The 13,259-nt window shown below is 31.6% G+C and overlaps 1 protein-coding gene across 1 annotated transcript; it reads left to right on the top strand.

The window, feature by feature from the left end:
- Positions 1–2,922: 2,922 nt before the first annotated feature.
- On the top strand, positions 2,923–4,814 carry LOC120579738 (uncharacterized). The gene is made up of 2 exons (XM_039832445.1): positions 2,923–3,092; positions 3,746–4,814. Exon 2 carries the CDS (start codon positions 3,883–3,885, stop codon positions 4,576–4,578), a length of 696 nt encoding a protein of 231 aa, XP_039688379.1. The 5' UTR covers positions 2,923–3,092; positions 3,746–3,882; the 3' UTR covers positions 4,579–4,814.
- The last annotated feature ends 8,445 nt before the right edge of the window (positions 4,815–13,259 follow it).

Below are 13,259 nucleotides of genomic sequence, written 5' to 3'. Positions count from 1 at the left end.
CCTTCCAAACAGCATTAGTAACCTGAAGTCTCTCAAAATTCTCAACATATTGGGATGTTCAAAACTTTGTAGCTTGCCAGATGGTATAAAACAAAACACGGCTTTGCAGGATCTGAACTTCAGTAGAACTGCTGTTGGGGAATTTGATCCCTCATTATTTCAATTAGAAAATCTCAAAAGGTTATCTCTAAGTGGATGTGGTTGGCCAGGTTCCAACTCTGGACGAGATTTGATTCTGCCATATGATTTCAAAACCTTTTGTGTGTCCGAAAATTGTGGTTCATACCGAGTTTCAAGGTCCGTGCACAAGCTAACTTTTACAATCTACACAGAAGTGATTGTGGATCATGAATTTTTATTTCTGGTGAACACTTTTCCATTTACACCTCCTCCATCTCTGTTCGGTATTGATTACAATACCGATTATCTTGCAGGTTAGAAATTATATTTATTTTGTCTAAGTGTTTGTAAATTTTATCATTTGGTAATCTTAATCAATAACAATCTATCTGTTTCTAATCACTTCATTAATATCAATGTTGTGGGTGTTCTCACCGCTTGTTGGAGGATTGAATTCCAACAATTTTTCGCAGGCAAGATCGAGAAGTGGTGTGGTTGAGTTGGATTCTCATGGGTAAGTTGATAGTGTGACAATAAACAAGTATTGTAACATATTGTAAAAATATATACATACATGTATTTTACTAACTTGGTTGTTATTTGATTGTAGTTTTTGGTTTCACTGCACTTTATTTGGTCCTTATGTCGACCAGCTTTACTCATTTCTATCCACTGGTGGTATGAACGTGGTACTTGCTATCATGTTTGCTAAAGTTAAGTCCTACAATTGTAAGTCCTGCATGCAAATAATATATTGTCAACAACATATGTACCAAGTTTACAAGAATCTTGTAAATGTACTAAATTTTGTCATTCAACTTTGGCAAGTGCTACTGTGCTTAAGACCACAAGAGAAAGTTCAAAAATAATATTCAATTCAGGTATCATTAAGGCTAGGCAATTAAGGAACAGGTTAAAGCATAACACCTATTGACATTTTATGTATCAGAACCGACTTTTATTTCAATACGAAGTTTAAAAACTAATGTTTTTTGAACTGTTTATATATCAGTATTGCCGAAAATACATCTCCTATGATCATTAAACGTTTCAATGGGAATCAAGATGACAGGTGGGTTGTCCTCTATGAGGATTTTATTATAAACCCAAACAGGACTGATATGAATGGACTCAGGTCTTATCAAGAGGCATTTCAATAGCTACTGCCTTAAAGAAATAATTTAAACATGAATAATATGTATAGAATCTATAGATAGCTATATATTCAGATTTATGTCATATTATTTGGTAATATATATGAAATGTATTAATTTATACCTCAATCGGAGACTTTGTAGACAAACTCAATTGTTGTTTTGGGTACCATTGCTGAGATCATCGTTGGTGAAGGATGGTGGTACACCAATTGCTCGTGCGGCAAAAGAGTTGTTCATGATGAAAGAGTTTTTCGGACACACGAAAGGTTGTTTAATAACTCATAAGCTTCGAAATCCACTGCTTCATCTTCAAACATATCCAAATCATACACATGACTCTCCTGAAAAAATATATAAGTGTGAAACTTTGTTAAGAAATGCTTCAAAGTCCTTTGCCAATTGTATAAACAGCAAAAAAATGACTTGTGCAATTAGAATAACTTCAATTTTAGAAATTGGCAAAGGACTTTGAAGCATTTCTTAACAAAGTTTCACACTTATATATTTTTTTAAGAGAGTCAGGAGAGTCATGTGTATGATTTGGATATGTTTGAAGATGAAGAAATGGATTTTGAAGCTTATGAGTTATTAAACAACCTTTCGTGTATCCCAAAAACACTTTCACCATCAACAACTCTTTTGCCGCACGAGCAATTGGTGTACCACCATCCTTCATCAACGATGATCTCAACAATGGTACCCAAAACAACAATTGAGTTTGTCTGCAAAGTCTCTGATTGAGGTATAAATAAATACTTTTCATATATATTACGAAATAACATGATATAAATATAAATTTATAGCTATTTACAGATTCAATACATATTATTCATGTTTAAATTATTTCTTTAAGGTAGTAGCTATTGAAATACCTCTTGATAAGACCTGAGTCCATTCATATCAGTCTTGTTTGTGTTTATAATAAAATCCTCATAGAGGACAACCCACTTGTCATCTTGATTCCCATTGAAACGCTGAATGATCATAGGAGATGTTTTCGGCATTATGATATATAAACAACTGGAAAAAAAAAATTAGTTTCTAAACTTCGTATTGAAATAGAAGTCAGTTCTGATACATAAAATGTCAATAGGTGTTATGCTTTAACATGTTCCTTAATTGCCTAGCCTCAATGATATCTGGATTGAATATTGTTTTTGAACTTTCTCCTATGGTCTGAAGCACAGTAGCACCTGCCAAGGTTGAATGTCAAAATTTAGTACATTTACAAAATTCTTGTAAACTTAGTACATATGTTGTTGACAATATATCATTTGCATGCAGGACTTAACTTTAGCTAACATGATAGCAAGTACCACGTTCATACCACCAGTGAATATGAATGAGTAAAGTTGGTCGACGTGGACCAAATAAAGTGCAGTGAACCGAAAACTACAATCAATTAACAATCAAGTTAGTAAAATACACGTGTGTATATATTTATACAACATGTTACAATACTTGTTTATTGTCACGCTATCAACTTACCCATGAGAATCCAACTCAACCACAACAATTCTCGATCTTGCCTCCAAAAAACTGTTGGTTTTCAATCCTCCAACAGAGGTGAGAACACCCACAACATTGATTATTAATGAAGTGATTAGAAACAGATAGATTACCAAATGATAAAATTTACAAACACTTGGACAAAATAAATATAATTTCTAACCTGCAAGATATTGTAATCAATACCTAACAGAGATGGAGGAGGTGTAAACGAGAAAAAACGTTCACCGGAAATAAAAATTCATGATCCATAGTCACTTCCGTGTAGATTGTAAAAGTTAGCTTGTGCACGGACCTTGAAACTCGGTATGAACCACAATTTTCACACAGGTTTAATATTGCCTTCTATTTTCTCAGGTCTTTCCTCATTAACTGTTTTGGATTTGAGCAATTGCAATCTCACTGATGATTCAATTCCCCGTTATATTAATGGTTTATCATCATTGGAGAGACTAATTCTATCCGGGAATAATTTTATAGACCTACCCACTCGCCTTTCTCTCACCCGTAACTCAGGTATGTGTTTCAAAACATTGAAATCAGGTGTCCATTTTTCCCTTCTCCTTTTCCGTCCCTTCAAAGAAGACAAAACACCTCACCCAAAGTAAAACATAACACAATTAAGAGAAACAATTTTAGTTTGTTGCTTGTTTCGGTTTTCGTGTGTTTTGGAAGTTTTTTGGGTGTTTTCGTTTGTTGGGTTTGGGTAGCCGCATATTTACGGTGCTCGTTGTAGTTTCGCCTTTTGCTTTGCCGTCCTTCTTGTGCGGTGTAGCTTGAATAATATGATGTTTAAAAAAAAAAAATTAGTTTTAAAGTTGAAGTGATTTTAAATTTTGTATCTTTGTTGGAGAGATAGATAAGGAAGCGCATGGAGAAAGGTTGTCCATCTATATTACACGCACAAAGTCACTTTCTATTTGTAATGTATGCATGAACTTTTGCTGTTTTTGTAACAGATGGTTGATTACCCTTATCCTGTGTACATGGAAATCCCTTCAAGATTGGATAATCAGAATTTGTATCCCTTGACTTCATCACATGTGTCAGAAGCGGACTCAATTGCATCAGTAACGCGTAACGGTGGAGATCCCTAATGATTGTTGTTCAAGTGATGGATGGGCAGTTGCTGTATTTGTGGCCTTGGAGGAAATTGATGAAGGCTTTCTGGCCAGAGAAAACCCAGCTTGACAATACCAAACCAGATTTGGGAGAAAATCACTTTTTTGGTTCAGAAATACTATCAACATTAATATTATTATTGGTTTTAATTTGTGTACTGTATTTTCCGATAAACACTCGTACCAGACACATGCGTCTGCGTTGGAACTTGGATACTTCAGAGCATGAAGATGACAAATCCTTATCTCTCTTCTCAAGTTCAGGAGCAAACAATGAACTGTATCTGTTCACAATGGTAGTGAGTGGTGATTTTATTTACATTCGAAGACACCTAAGATGGGATCAGAAGTCCATGCGCGAATCCTTTAGCAGGCATCGGAAGCCAGAGTTTAGGGAAAACTGTTTGTTGCGTTTCGAAGTGGAAGTGGAGGGTTGCAAGATAAAGAAGTGTGGTTGGCCTGTGTTGCACAAGGAAGATTATCTTGAAGACTTAGAGGTGAGCAACAGTGAAAATTATGCGGCACTTTCAAATTCCAAGCATTTCAGTGGTATGCGCAAATCAAGATTGGATAAATTGATAGAAGAGATTGATGCTTTTGATATGCAGAATATAGAAAAATCAAATGAAAACTTGTCTTTGGTAAGTCGGTTTCTAATTCTCAACGTATAAAGTTTTCATGGTATTCTTTATACTACATAATTCTATTATAATCTTATATTTAGTTTTTTTTTTTTTTGTGACACATCACCTTTTATGACTTTTCAACAGATAATGATGTCTTTTTCTTTAGTAAATTTGAAAGTGTGATACTCATAAGAGTATGTTATACATAGCATTTTACTTTAAAACAGTCGAGTTAACGCTGCCTATCGATAAAAGAATTAAGCTTAATATCGTAAAGAAGACAATATAACCTATTTTGAGTATAATAGCCTATTTTGTGTCTGAATTCTAGGTACCTAAATTGGATGATGTTCTGTAAAGGGAGTCTTGTTATTGATTTATGTAGTCCTTAAAGTTTCAATTCATCACTAATGGATTCTATGGCATTTCAATCTTAACATATTTACCACTATCTTTTGTTACAAGGAAAAATGTTTCTCAATATTAATAGACAAGGACTAGGTTTAAGCATGCTAATTTGATGTCAATGATGGCAGCAGCTACAATATTCCCTTCGCCGGTGTAAGGTTTTGGCTTTGAAAAGCAGACCACACCAAGCCATTAAAATCACACCAGGTTAGTATAGCCCACATCGACTAGCACACAAGTAAAAGAAAGCTGTTAACGTTATAAAAAGAAAGGACTATTCTACTGCTCATTAAGGAGCCTTGTGATAATCTAGGTTGTATTTCATTCTCTTTTCAACCCTTCATTTATTTACGTTGTTGTGAAGACAACTGTGAAAATGAGGAGGAGGAGATATGACTTGTGATGAATTCACACTTTTTAGTATGCAATTTTATTCCTAAAATAATGAAAATATGGACAAAACTGACTTGAGATTTAGGAGTGTGTTCTTTCTTGAGATTTCAAGTTTGATTCCTTTGGTGTTTTTCTTAAAAAAAAAAAAATTTGAACACATTTTTTCAAATAAATTAATTGTTTAAAACAAATTTGATATGTCCTAGAATAAGGGATTTTGATATTGTTAAAAGTTATGAAAAATTGATATTTTATAAATATTGGTCTGAGACAAATTAAACAAAATTTTATAGGTTATTATTCGTCTTTTTATAATAGTAGAAAATTATGATCAAAATATGTTACGTGGATATTGCATATAGTTCAACTACACTAATTTAAGGCCTTAAGGAGTAATATTTATAGGGATGCAAACATACCACTTATTTTTTTATGATGATTAAAAACAAAACTCGCTTTATTTATAAGGTTAAAAAACTTATTTAACCCTTTATTTTTCATAGTTGAAATATATTTTCATTTACTTTAGTGTATTTAAAAATATATATGATATCACACAGCCTGAAATACTAAATGTTATTGAATTATGTGGTACTTAATGTTCGAATTCATCACTATTTGATTCAAAGAACATTTCAATCATAAAATGGTTACCATCATCTCTGGTCGCAGAGGAAAATGTTTCACAATATTAGACAAGGACTAAGTTTAAGCATGCTAATTTGATGTCAATCATGGTAGCAGCAGCTACAATATTCCCTTCACATGTGAAAGGTTAATAATACACGAACATGGTAAGGAGGGTACAAAGGCCTTAAATTTGGAACCTGCAACCTTCAAAATGCTTTGTTCTTGGCAGACCAATTACAAATGGTGCTCTCATTGCCTAGATAATTTTCATTGCAAATGGCATTGAAGGCTTTGCTTCCTCAGAAAGCAGTCTTCATGTTCTGTTTTGAGAAATGGAAATGAAGAATGATTGGAAACAAATGAATGTGAGAATAAAAGTGCATTTGTAGAGAGGTATTGGCATAGTGCATTTCTCTGTTTTTTGTCTAGAGACCACATCGACTAATTCACAAGTTAAAGCCAGCTTTTTTTGGTTATAAAATGAAAATGATGCTTCTATTATAAAGCAACAAGCCCAACGATGAATGAGGTCATATTTCCTGCGTTCTCAATTCTTCGTTACATCTTTATTTGTGAATGAAATTATATAAATGTAGAATTAGGATAGGAGGAAATATGATTTTCAATGAAAGGGTTCAATAAATATTAGTTTAAATTTTTCCCTCAAAAAAATATTAGTTTAAATTTATTTGTTTTATTTTGGTACATATAATTTATTTATAATATTTTAATAAAAGTATCTATTAAAACACTTCAATTGTAGTAAACAAAAGCGAATTTTTAAAAAAGTGCCACTAACATGTACTTTAATTTGTATATTTATAATATAAATAAAAATAAATTGAATTGAGTAGGAACTAGGGCTGGACATCGGCCGGTTTGGGCCGGATTTCAATTTTCTGTCAAGACCTAGTAGGAACACATGAATTTGAGATGGTGGGAACAACTTTTATCTATTTTCTTTTATTATTTTGATCATGGGACCCGTTGAAGAGAGTATTTGTATAATTGTCCGTAACTAATAAATACTTTTTTTTTCTCCCTCCAATTAAAGTCCTTAATAGATTGAAGTCCTTATTAATTAAATGATTCTTCCTTAGAGATGCTCTTTGTCCTTCAATTGTTAATTGTCTAATTTTGGTACCATGATGAAGCGATGATAAATTAGGTAACTTGACTTTAACAATTTAATGTCTAATTGTAGTGTCTTAAAACATGGGGTGTTACATCTCACTTAAATTGATCTAGTGATATTGGCTTCATACTTTCGGATATGCTCTTTTTCAAGATTTCAGGTTCAATTCTTCCTAAACCCAATTTTTATGGGCTAATTTAGTTTCTTTAAAAAAAAAAAAGGGGTGTTGAAATGAGAAATGACCAAGCATACAAAGCCAAAATATAATTTAAAATGATACAAGAGGCTAGTAATTAACAATTTATCGCTATATCATCAAATTGGATGTTGAAAATCATGGGTTCATAAAAAAATTAAAATGGGAGACAAAAATTGTAGTTTTGCCTAAATAGATGGTTCAAAGTCTTTTATTTAAGAATATATATAAATTTGCAGCGATTAGCTAATCATAGACATATTTTACTTAAGAGATAAATTTTAAACAATATATAATTCCAATAACTCCACCTTTGTATGAACATAAACTTAGGTAATTTTTTATTTATTTTTTAAATAATAAACTTAAGTAATCATACGCTTATTTTATTGAAGACACGGAAATTAGACATAATTAAGAGGACCAAAATTAAGAGGTCCAAAGCTATATTTATGCTACTAAAAAAAAAAATTAAACTGATATTGGTGAGGACAAGGGAAAAATCAAGGGAATATGATCTCGTTTTGGCTCATTGATTTGATACGGAAGAAGTCTTCAAAATTCATATTTATATCAAAAGTATAAATTTTTCAAAAACTAAAAAATCGCATGGAGAATCTTGAATGAACCTTCCATGAACGGATTTTTAAAAGTGTAGCTCGGAAATTTGAAGTGTGTAGCTTTTCGACAAAAGCACTCTTCTTTTTCACTTCAAAGTTTAAATTACTGATATTTGCATTAACCGAATTCCTTTGAAAAAAGCTTCGTTTGTATCAAATCTAAAAGCGAAGAGCTCTTCGTGAGACTTAAAACGAGAGGGCTAGGATCATCAAGTATATTACTCAGTAAAAATATATCAGCACTCCGCTGCGCTAATTAAACAATACGAAAAAAAACATGAACAATAAGAAAATGAAGTCATCAACAAAAGTGAACATTAAGCAAAATATATTCTACTCAAACATTTGATTCAATGACATTTCAAGTTTAAAATGTTTACCATTATCTCTTATCGCAGGGAAAAGCGTTTCACAATATTAGACATTAGACATGGACTTGGTGGAAGCATGTTAATTTTTGTGGTAACAGCTACAATTTCCCTTCGCCTGTGCAATGTTTCGGCTCTAAGAAGCACACAACAACAAATGAATTAGTTCAGACTGTATTTTGATGTGATTTTCATTATACCAGCTTCCAAGGAGGACAAGTTTCGCTCAGACTCACTTTTGTTCTTTCTTAACTAGATGAGGAACTTTTTGCATTGTAATCCTATATTACAAGACTAGGTTCCATCGGACACAGGTGCGAAGCTATGAAACCATGATCAGAATAAGACAGACGTGAGCCCAGAGGTGTAGAAGCATTTAAGGGCCTTTAGAGTAGAGGTTGCATAAGTAGGACATACCGTACTAGAAAGATCACATGTTATGTTGTTTACCTATAATAAATAGAATTATGAGTTTTTGAATGTTCAATAAAATTTTAGGCTTGAGAGACCAGAAAGCAAGTTCTATATTTCATATGAATTGTAGTTTGTTGTGTTTTTGTCTAAACCCCAGTCCCACATCGACCAGTTGACAAGTAAAAAACCTAGTGGTTAAATTCAAAGAGACTAATTGATGAATCTACAGTTTTGTGTTGTGTATCCTGGAAATATTGTTTGTATCAAGAATCAAAAAGTTCTCTTTCAGTCACCATCTATTTCACCTGCTGTTTATGTCTGTTTCTATGTATACAAATCACAAGAGCCCACATCGACCAGTTCACAGGTAAAAATGGGGCACTTTAGTCCCTGAATGCAAACTCTGTTAGTCAATTTTAGGGACTAAAGTGACTAACGAAGTCTATATTCAGAGACTAAATTGACCAACAAAGTCTGCATTCAAGGATTAAATTGACTAACAAAGTATTCAAAAATACTCTTCTTGCTCTTTGCGGACATGAAAAACTGAAGTATTGTATTTGTATAGCCCACATCGACTAGTCCACAGTAAATGTAAGATTGTTAACATTATAAAAGGGAAGAACTATTTTGTCGCAAATCAAGGAGACATGTAATGATCTATGTCATATTCCCTTGCATTTGTGCTCCTTCTTATTTGTATGTTGCTGTGTAAGCAAAACTGTACAAAAATGAGAGGATGACAAAGCGAGGACATACGACTCTACAATATTAGTATAAATTTTTATTTTTAATAATTAATTAATTATTATGAATAGTATAATATAAGTGGATTTCAATTTAAATATTGGATTATCTAGACATATTATAATCAAGTCAAACTAACATCATTAAACTTATCTTCAAAGTCACTTTTTGTATTTAATGAGAAAAATAGAATCTCTTTTCTCTCTTTCTACTTCTCTCTATTCTTGTTCTTATTTCAATACTTTCATAAGACACTATCTCTAACTAATTGAGGTATGCAATTCTTCTTCATCAATCATTTTTGTAAAATAGTTTTAATTTTTGTACCGATAATTATAGGTTATACTTTACAATTCCATAAATAAGAATCAATGTCTTATAGATGCTTTCAATAATTATTATGTAAATTGTATTATATTATTGAGTTTATTTATTTTATAAGCTCCATAAAGGATTGTATAAGGATTGATGTCATATTATGAAGTGTTAATGGTGTTTTACCGCCCTATAATATATGTCATTTTTGGTTTTCTCCTCTGTAATTTTTTTGTTTGTTTTGCTTACTGTAATTTTTTTTTTTTTGAATACCCCTATTAGGTCATTCAAATACGAAAATTTCTGCAATTTTTTTTTGAATGACCTATTAAAGAGGTATTTCAATTTTTTTTTACAGGGGCTAAATAAACAAAAATAATTTACAGGAAAAGATAAAAAATGACATATATAACAAGGAAAAGCATTATTAACCACCCTATTATGAAATTAAAATTATAGAGATCTATCATAAAGTTACTAAAAAAATCAATATTATTAATTTATGAAGAAGTGTTAATCCTTAAGTAAAAGTTGTGTTGAGATTTGATTTCAATAACTAATTATTAGATCCACAAAAGATATGGAAGATTTTCGAATCAAGAAACAAAGAACTCTTTCTCTCACCTGTGTCTCAGGTATGTGCTTCAAGAGATTGAAATCATGTGTGCACTGTCCACTTTTCCTTTCTTCATCCTTTCAGTAGAATTATGAGTTCTTGAATGTTCAATAGTTTGAGTATTTTCTTTGTCAAAAAAAAAAAAGTTTGAGTATTTTCATTTGTGGCATGACCAAAAAGCAGGTCGTGACTTGATAATTCTTATCTGCACATATCTTTTATATTTTCGTCACACATTTCTCGTCTACTAATACATCCAACAACAGAAATCCTAACCATTAGTAAATCATTTAAAGGATTGAATATCATCATGCAATCATCTATGTTTCATATGTAAGCAAAATTGCAGAAGAGGAAGGGATACGCAACAAAACTATACTTGATGGGTCTTCCAAATGTGTTATTCCATTAGCAGTATGTATGTTTTGGACATTCTTTTTTTCAATTGTATCCTTCAATTAATACTATATTACATTACTTTTAAAGTATTATATATTTTTTTTAATGAAAAACAAATCAATAGATGATTAAGATAATTTGGTAAAATTGCTATGACATTTGACTACTTTATTCCATTAATTAATATAATATGTGCAAACGACACTCATTTTGAAACGGAGAGAGTAGTATATTAGATTCCATTTATTTATAATTGTGTTGTTTCTTTCACATGTGTTTACTATCGCCAAGGGAAATATGAAAATTGAGGATACGAGTTATTATGAAAGAGCTCTGCAAATAAGTTCAAACTTTTATTTTTTAATAGTTAACTTATTTTAATTTGTCAATCATTGTATTCCATAGTGACTTAAAATACACTCTTTTGATCCTTTTAATTTGGCAAAATCAATTTTTTTGGCAAAATTATAATTTTTATCTAATTTAATGATTTTTGAAGAAATCTAATTTGATGATGTGACAATAAATTTAGTGATTTGACGGGACAATGAAGGAAGAAGATCAATTAAAATGATACAAAAGGCGAGCAATGAACATTTTGTTGTCACGCCTCCAAAATTAATTCTCCTTGAAGCAAGAAATTGGAGTTTTTTATTCTACAGTACATTTGATTTTTTTTTTTTTGATAAATTATTCTAGAATTGATTATTAACACTTAAATTTATTGTTCAAATCACTTTTAATATGTATCCAAACATAAATCACTTTGCATTCAACTTTATAAAATATAGTGATATATATATATATATATATATATATATATATATATATATATATATATATATATATATATATATATATGTGTGTGTGTGTGTGTGTGTGTATGTGGGTAGTTGTATTTTTTTTACTAATAAAAAGCAAAAGGGTATGACTTTCATACGTATGATATGGCATAGAAGGACCATGTTTTAGTAGTGTATAAAACTCAATAGATCCTAGAAAAAATGAACACTGAAGATGCTCTTAGATACTTTGCATGCTCCTAATGTGCATTGTTACACGGTGAGCTTAAAACTTATTAACATAGAATTCTCAAAAGTTATAGATGTTGCCGGTTACCCAATGTGATAAACATGAAAAATCCTCTCTAAACAACAATCATCATCTAAACATTTCCTTAATCTTTAATCAGTTTTTCTACGGACTGCATGATTTATGATTTAAAGAATTAAGCTTAATATTGCAAAGAAGACAATATAAGTACCTCTTTTGATTATAATAGCCTAACTTTAGACTAAAAGAATTCAAATGCCTATTAGTTTTGAATTTTTGGTTTGAATTCTAGATACCTAAATTGGATGATGTTGTGTAAGCGAGTCTTGAAATGTTTGTTATTGATTTATGGAGTCTTTAAAATCTCAATTCATCACTAAAGGATTCTACGACATTTCATTGCAAGGAACTATGTTTGGTTTAAGCATGCGAATTTCGATGTCTATGAAGGTAGCAGCTACAATATTCATATCGCCTGTGCAAGGTTTCGTCTTTAAAAAGCACACCACAACAAATGAAGTCAAGACGAAATCATTAACACGAAAGTTGCTTTCAAGGAGGACAAGACCAATGTCTGCAAGACTATGTTCCTATGGACACATGTGTAAGCTGTGAAGCCAAAATCAGAAGAAGGATACAATGTACTAGAAAGATCATCTGAATTTGTAATAGGATTATTAGTTCTTCAATGTTTATTAAGCTTTTGGGCATGACTATTACATCTGTGGCATGAACAAAAGAAACAGAAGGGTTTGGTATTGTATTTCTAGAGCCCACATCGACCATACACAAGAAAAGGTAAGCTTATTAATCTTATAAAGGAAATGACATTCATGGTTGTAATTCATGAAGCCATGTGATGATCCTCTTCTTATTTCCTCTGTTTTCCAAATTCATTTACCTATTTTGCATTGATGGCAATTGTATAAATGAAAATGGGGAAATGGAGGAGTTATGTCTAGTGATGAAGGAGCTCTAAAATATCACTTCAATTTTTTTATTTTTAATAACTAACTTATTTAAATGGGTCCCCTCAAGGTAGTGCCGATCGGATCCTTAGAGCACCTACACTCTATTAGCCTCTCGAGGGCTGTGTGCAGCAGTACTTGCAATCGGCACTCTATGTAATTGTAAGGGCATAAGACCTTTGGGGATGACCGAGCTAGGGTGTTCAGCTACACGGAGGATCTTGTAAATATATAATAGTGATAATATTCCTTTTAATATCTTCCATTAAACATGGAATTGAGTACTGAAGTTTTGAGAAAAGAAAATGAAGAATTATTCAAAACAAATGAATGTGAGAAGAAGAGAATAAAAGAGCATTTATGGATTGGGAGAGAAGTGTGACACAGGAAACTTCTACGTATACAAATCATAAGAGCCCACATCGACTAGTTCACAAGTAAAAATAATTGTTATAGAGTTATAA

The sequence above is a fragment of the Medicago truncatula genome, chromosome 3, assembly GCF_003473485.1.
Source record: "Medicago truncatula cultivar Jemalong A17 chromosome 3, MtrunA17r5.0-ANR, whole genome shotgun sequence".
Classification (NCBI taxonomy): domain Eukaryota; kingdom Viridiplantae; phylum Streptophyta; class Magnoliopsida; order Fabales; family Fabaceae; genus Medicago; species Medicago truncatula.
The sequence above is the reverse complement of the archived record's forward strand: the minus strand, read 5'-3'. Positions and strand labels throughout refer to the sequence as shown.